Here is a 7,966-nt window from a genome sequence, read left to right as displayed (position 1 = left end):
CTGTATACACTGCTATTTTTCATGAGGGTTTAATTTTCACGAATTTCTTGAATCACAGTTGGATCGTGAATTTAACAACACGCGAAAATTATATCTCAATGCGCTTTGTTGTCCCCGCCGAACGAGTTCGAGCAGGGGACTATAAAACGGGCTCCGTATGTGTGTGTGTCCGTGTGTCCGTCCGTCCGTCCGTCCGTCCGTCCGTCCGTCCGTCCGTCCGTCCGTCTGTGCGTCCATGTGTGATCAAAATGTTCAATTTGCTACTTCTCTGTCATTTATGAGCCAATTTTGATTTTGTTTGCTTTATATGATAGCACTACATGGGAGCTTTGAAACTTCTACACAGAATTTCAGTTGTGACCTTTGACCTTGACCTTTGACCTATATTGTACGTTTTGCTTCAAAATGCTACCCCTTCGCCATTTCTAACCCGATTTCGATTCCGTTTGCTTTGTGTGATGGCACTAGGTGAGGGCTTCAAAACTTCTACACAGAATTTTGACCTTTGACTTCTTTGACCTTTGACCTTGATTTTTGACCTATATTGTACATTTTGCTACTAAATGCTACTTCCGGCGGGGATATATATTACGCACCGCGTAATTTCTACTTTTCCTTGTTAATAGAGCAGTAACGTTTTAAGTGTTGGCATCGATTCAGGAAAACAACATCTCGCGAAAATGTCTATGACCTGGTCATTCGAGAAAACATCTGTACGCGAAAATAACAGTGTATAAAGTAATCAAACTTCCTGTTTGCGGCAGGCTTTGTATGTATAGTTATACGGGACGAGCCTATTTACGGCAGGGGCCATTTTTTTTTTATTGATGAAAAGGCCCAATCGGGCCTCTCTTCCTGCAACACTTGCGAGTATCTATTATAATTCCTGCTTGTTTTCTAAAGTGGCATTATATAAGCACACATGATGTTCATTAGCTGTTTTATTGATTACCATGGTAAAAATTTGTATAGGGACTGTACAGTATACTGGTTGAGGTGAGGATTCAGGTTTACAGCTAGTGTACAGTGTACTTTTTTTTTTTTTTTTGGTGAGATGAGAAATATGAGAGAGCATGTGATTTCAAGAAGGATTCAATGTTTATTTGACAAAAATTGGCCTTGAAATGGCTAAGATATCCAAAAAGTGATCCTAATGAATTTCACAGACCACAACTTTTATCAGGACATCTCTTTGTTTTTGCTTGTTTTTAGATACAGTATCTATATATCTCAGTCATTTCAAAACCAATTTTCATCAAACAAACGTCCCCTCAGAGTTGTATGCTCTTCAACATTACATAGAGTGGTATATTGTATCTCGCAAAACATTACAAGCTGAATCCTCACCTCCACCAGTACAACTGTACAGTCCCTTTGATGAAAGTGCCCCTGCCAGAAATAGGCACCCTGCCACAGACAGAGTTACCGGTTACTGGAGGAAATTCCCTAAAGAAGATGAACGGGAAAAAAAAAGCTTAGCGTAGGGTATGAATTTTAAACAAACATTTAGCATAAAATGCTAGCCTATTGCTGGCGAAATAGGGCACTCGTATAGGTGCCTGAATTTATTTATTTATCTATTTTTTGTCAATGTACAAAGATAAAACGCTATTAACTCAGGGCGCTCTCACAGTGCAGACAGGAGTGCCCTGGGGTTCTCAGTACTTGCGTAGTATAGTTACTCTTTTCGTAATATAGGCCTAGACCTTTCCTTAGCTGCTCTTGTGAGCAAGTGCCAGAGCCAGTCGAGGCAGAGAAACTCGGCCCATAACTACAAAGTGGTTGAAACCACATCGTGGCCACTTGGAGGAAAAGAAATCCGCACATTTCATTGCTATATACTGGCTCAAAATTAATATGACTTTCCCTGAAAAAGTGGGGGTGTATTGGCATGAAGCCACAATAAGACAACCCTCCCCCCCCCCCCACCCCCACTAATTACTATAAACAAATTGTGTGAACAGGGAGATTGAGACCCCTTCCAGAAATTACATTTATGCTGTATGTCTAATTCTTTTATCCATTTTTTTTTTTTTCAAATAACTCGAGAACGGGATAATGGATAAAAATTTCACTCCATATCTATATATGCTCTGAAAGAAAAGAGATAATTGGAGTTTTTGGTCATATTTTTTTTGTCTTATAATTTAGCTGGTGGAAAAAGTGGTCTGCCATGACAAGGGGGAACAGCAGACTGATGAGGGACAGCAGACTGGTGAGGAACAGCAGACTGAAGGAGAAGAGCAGACTGATGTGCCGCATGCACAGTGTAGTTGGAATGATTCTGGTGAACCAGCAACATCACAGGTAATTCAAGCATTATTTCATGTGAATGTGTACAGTTCACTCTCGTTATAACGAAGACGGTTAGAACGAAATTCTGGTTACAACGAAATAAAAATATAGGTCTCAAAATTTTTGCCTCAATGTTTTTGTATTGTTTATTTGTCCGGTTATAACGAACTTTCGATAGAACGAAAGAAATTTGCCGGTCCGGAGGACTTCGTTATAACAGAAGTCCACTGTATCTCTGTGAATTTACAGTGAAGCTGCTGTACTTGGTACGAGTATTCAGTTTATTTGCTAGCAAGGAAAAACTTCATGTAGGGAATGGAGGGGGAGGAAGGAGGAGAGATAGAATATTTTCCTTGTTGCTAGTAAAAGAGTTTGCCATTTATTCCATCTGGGAGTGGAAGCATTCACTTATATCCAAAGAATCATTCATATATATACCCATCCCTATAATGACCACGTGTGTAAGTTGATTGATGTTGTGCTGTTTTCTGCTTTCTGCAGATGCAAAATTTATGTGCAGGACACATCAGGGGGGTGTTTCATGAAACTTTTTGTCGGTGATTTACACCGACAACTGTTAAAAGCTACTGAAATCCTTGCGTCTGATTGGCTGATAGCAAATTTGTCGGTGAAAACCTCCGACGAACTCGTTGATGAAACGCCCCCCTGCAGGTGTTACCACTCCATGCCATGTTGCCTGTACGGTTATACAACTGTTTATCTAAAAAAGTTTATGTAATATTGATCTCCGTTTATATCATCAGAAAGTGGACGCACATCCTGTGAAAGCAGAAACATTTTACAGATGTGAACTGATGGTCAATCATCTCTCTTCTTCACTTCTCTTTTCATTGTTAGAACAAGGGAGCGAAATCGTCTGCAACGTCCACGATGGCAAGTATATCCAAAAGATGTAACCTAGCAGAGAGTGAACTTAGCGTCCGATTGGTCTGTGAAGAGGAGGAGTTGTCAGCAAGCCAACTGGCCATTTACACTGAGTGGGAGAAAAAAGTGGAAGAATATGATGAACTGGTCAAGAAGCACAAGGAAGAGGAGAACAAATATCACAAGGCAGTGAAAGCTGTTGACACACGTGTAGGTATGACGGAAGCTGGGCGGCATTCAACAGGACCAACTCAATTTTTGAGAACCATACCCTGTTCCATTTCCGAGGGAGATAATGCTCATCCAAGCGCCACAAGGACCACCAGTTCTGTTCAACTAAGCACTGGACAGATTGTTACTGGAGTCGGCAACCATAACTCTCAGCAGAATGCTGGGTTTTCCAATAATCAGGCTAGTGTAGTGAATTTGACAAGTATAGATGTTACCAACTCACTACAGTTAACAAATGGTGGACTAAAGAGACCAGCAGACAATCCCAAATCTCAGGAAAGTAAACGTCAGAAGGGGACAGCGTTTGACGCAAAGGCATTATCAAAGTACTTTGGGTACAAGAAAGGTGTGCAACTTTCAGGTGAAGAAGGAAATCGTCGCTATAAGATCAAATGTTTTCACTGCAATGAGACCATGGCCAGCAACGTCCAGTATGCAGATCATGTCAAAAAGATTATAGAGAACCAGTGGCCACATTCTTCTTCGAACCTTAGTGCCTTGGTGGTATGCCAACGATGTTTCAAGCGTTTCAGAACACCTTACGAAATGCAGGAGCATCTGGAACACGCACATGTCAAAGGTTCATTCTTCCAGTGCTTCACATGTGACCTGTCCTTCAGTGACAATTGCGTGCTGATGAAGCACATGAATCAGTTTCATGCCTTCTTGCAGATGCCCTTTCTCTGCCAGATATGTCAGTACCGTACCTCCTCGTATACAGACATCATGACACACTTTGCCTGTAAACATGAAGGCTTCAAAGCCCTTATGTGTCCGTATTGTCTTAGGGTACTGCGATGTAGCAAAACCTTCCTTGGCCACTGCCAGCGGCATGTACGATTGTTCATGCGATCTCAGATAGGAAGCTTCACGTGCAAAATGTGCAAGCTGTCATTCCTTTCATCAGCAGAACGCAGTGAGCATATTGAAAGAGACCACAAGAGGCTGAACATTACTGACAGAGATGGAGTACCAAAAGATGTTAGAGATATGCTGAAATCTTCTCAAATGATGGAGACTGCAGGTATCAACTCTCCGGCAGGCAGGGGGAAAACAGCCGGAAAACAGTTTGATTTCAAGTACCACATCCCAAAGTCTACTCTCAACAAGCAGATGTCATGCATGGAATGTGGCCAGCAGTTCTCATACCTAGGAGACCACTTCAATCGCATCCTTGATTGTGAGTTGTGTTCCTACACCACACTTTGCCCCCAATCTTTCACCAACCACATGATTCTCTTCCACAAGCATGGTCGGCAGCAGCCAAAAATTGGTGTGGTGTCCAAGAAAGTGAACGGTGATGGGACTGTCCTTCTCACCTGCAAGGCCTGTTCCTACCAGACTACAAGTCCCACGCACATGGCTCATCATCGTGGCAAGAAGTGCAAAGACAGAACCCAGCTGGAATGGATCTCCTATCTATTTTTACCTACTGTACTTCCAGAATAAACTCAAAGGGGAACGATGTGGTTGTTCTGGACTCTGATGATGACTCTTGAAAAGCCTTTTGTGAACTTTTGTGGTTGTACATAGAGGCTATGTCTTGATATATCACTGTATTAGCATTGTATGCATTGAGCACAACATGATGACTTCTTCAGTTACAAAGCATGATACAGCAGTTACAAATGTATGGTGATCCAGCTGTGACTTCCGTGAATTTCTTTATTTCCCAAATTGACAGCAAAGATGTCCAAAGTATAGATTTAAAGAGTAAAAAGATGTAAAAAGAAGGACAATCTTTGCCTATGACAAGATTCTGAGAAGGGCAGGCTTTGCTTTGAATTTATATTTGTGCAGGCATATGCAGGCATATTCTGTATAATGAGATAATCAGTACCACAAGAATTTTCTTCCACGTAGGTCACTACATTCATGCAGTTGACTGTTTTGTCAGGGTATGTTTGTGCCAAACATTGTATATTGTAATAAATCTGTTAGTGTGTGTACAGTATTACAGTGCACTCCCGTTATAACGAATTGCTCGGGACCGGCAGTTTTCTTTCGTTATAACAAAATTTCGTTATAACCGAACAAATACAATGTAATGAAAACAGGGAAGCCACGCATGTTATCATATTCTGTTTGTTGAATACTTGTCATACAATGGAAAGCTATGTGAACAATAAAACAAATAGTTATTCAATATCAGATTATTATATTACAATAACGCAAGTTCCCCTCGGAAACTATGTGTGACACACCAAGCGAACACACAGTGATGTGACACGTTTGCCCATGCAGAGACGATATAAATGCTTGTTCCGCTATGTATTTTCGAAAGCGATCCTCATTTCGTTATAATGGAGCATTTTTTTTTCTTTGTCAATGGAGCGTGGAAAAGACTTCGTTATAACGAAAATTTCGCTAAAACTGTGTTCGTTATAACGAAAATTTCGCTATAACCGTGTTCGTTATAAGCGAACTTTGTACCATCGACTTTAATGGTGATAATTTTGGGACCAGAAATTTTACTCCGTTATAATGAAATTTCGTTATAGCGAAATTTCGTTATAAACGTGTTCGTTGTAACGGGAGTGCACTGTAGTGAATTTACAATGAAGCTATACTGTACTGTTCGTATGAGTATTCAGTTTATTTGTCAGCTGCAAGGAAAAACTTCATGTAGGGGATGGGGAGGGAGGAAGGAGGAGAGATAGAATGTTTTTCTCATTTCCCGTGAAGAGCTTACTTTGAATTCCTTTGGCAGGAGTTAAAGCAATCACTTATCATATCAAAGAATCAGTCACACCCATCCCTACTACGACCATGTGTGCAAATTCATAGATGTTGTGCTGTATACTGCTTTCTGCAGATGTGAAATTTGCATGCATGACTCATCAAGTGTTACCTCTCCCCCATGTCTATGGTGAGGTGTGACATGCACCACCTGTGTTAGATGATGTGTTTAAGTTATGCGCCTAGTCATGAACACTCCAAGTGTTTACATTGGAAGTCTAGCATTGTTTTCCTGTTCCTTCAATCTCAAAACAAAGATAGAGGAACTGACAATTTTCCTGTTACAATTCTCAGGTACCCTTGGTACCAACAAAATCTAAATAGAAGGGTAAACTTGAATATGTATCACTTTAATGAATACCTTGGCAGAGCTGCCAAGTCTCCCTGATTCTGCAGGAGTCTCCCTGAAAATGTCGAAATCTGTTCATGTCTGAATCAGAGAATACATGTATTAAAATCTCCCTGATTTGGGAATTATTTTCTCCCATTGAAATGTAAAACACAGTTATCTCCCTGATTGCTGTATGGAATCTCCCTGATTAGGGTGTGGGAATGTTGGCAGACCTGGGTGTTGCTACGTGTTTCTTTCAGAGTGTTAATCAATATGAATATGCATTAAATCTGGTTTATTACCTTGTGTGAAGAATTGCCAGCCTGCCTTTACCATGTAACCAACTGTTTGACTTTTTTAAGGTTATATGAAGCTTTGACGTATAGATATGAAATAGTAAATTGCTTCACATTTTATCTCATCCTAGTCTTCCCGAAGAGCTCATTTAAAAAATGGAGAAAGAAAATCACAGTACGAACATAATCACAAAAGTATTTAGATACATGTACGGGTATCTGTTAAATGTGGTTACAATATATTGTTTTGATACACATTTGCCTTTGTGTCATTTTTCATTCCACTGATCTCACTATAAAAACAATTAGAAATCCACTTTCACAAAGGTGAATTATGAGAAGGTTCTTGCATTGCCAGAGGATTTAATTTGTTTGAACAGCATATAATAAAGCCATGTGCTGTGTGACCTCACCAGGTAAGGTGATCTTGCATTGTCGGTTTGTGCCTGGTGATGTGTGTTTCACTCGTTAACAATGTCATACATGTATTTTGAGGATGGATACACCATAGTGGTGTACATATATTGGAAATTGGTTTAACATTCATTATGCTTGAAGCAATGGTTGTAAATGTTTGAGAACAGTCTTTTCTCATATTAGCTTAGCTTTAGTTGGTTGGTGTGCTAATTATGCATATCATTGATACTGGACATGCATGTTTATTGGTTTAGTCGAGCACCCACTGACAGGCTCTTGTTTACACTTGTTTACTCCTACACTGAAAATACATTCTCAATATTTGGAATCAAGAAGACAGGCACCAGTTTTTGCTCTATCATCAAACCTTAGACCTGCTTTTGAATTCTGTTCTTGTGTGTGTGTGTGTGTGTTTGTGCATATTGTGTGTTTATTGTGTGTATACTGGTTGTGGAAGCAAAGTCTCAAGAGAAAAGTGTCACAAGAGTGATATGAATAAAAAAAAAAGGCATAGACTCTACCTTCATAAACATGTGGATTGAGTGAATGCAGCAATATTAGTAGAACACATGTATGAAAGTTTGGGGAAAATCTGTTAAAAAGTTATGAATTTTAAGAATACCATACATGTATCTGTGCAGTTGTTGCTGGATGAGAAGACTAGCTACTCGAGTGTGCAGTACCATGTCGCATATGCAAAGAACAGAAGGAAAATATAAAGAGAATTCTACAAACTTTTATTTTTTGAAAGAAGTGCTAATTTCTTTGACTT

The 7,966-nt window shown here is 39.9% G+C and overlaps 1 protein-coding gene across 1 annotated transcript in view; it reads left to right on the top strand.

Annotated features, from left to right (window-relative positions):
- Positions 1-7,499, top strand: part of LOC140237880 (zinc finger protein 280D-like) — a 22,629-nt gene extending 15,130 nt beyond the window's left edge. Inside the window, 3 exon segments of the mRNA XM_072317812.1 lie at positions 2,152-2,307; positions 3,154-4,843; positions 4,846-7,499. Coding sequence (XP_072173913.1) covers positions 2,152-2,307; positions 3,154-4,843; positions 4,846-4,910 — 1,911 coding nt within the window. The 3' untranslated portion in view covers positions 4,911-7,499.
- The last annotated feature ends 467 nt before the right edge of the window (positions 7,500-7,966 follow it).

This window comes from Diadema setosum, chromosome 14 (genome assembly GCF_964275005.1).
Source record: "Diadema setosum chromosome 14, eeDiaSeto1, whole genome shotgun sequence".
Lineage (NCBI taxonomy): Eukaryota > Metazoa > Echinodermata > Echinoidea > Diadematoida > Diadematidae > Diadema > Diadema setosum.
Note: the sequence above shows the minus strand (reverse complement) of the source record. Positions and strands in the feature narration are given on the sequence as shown.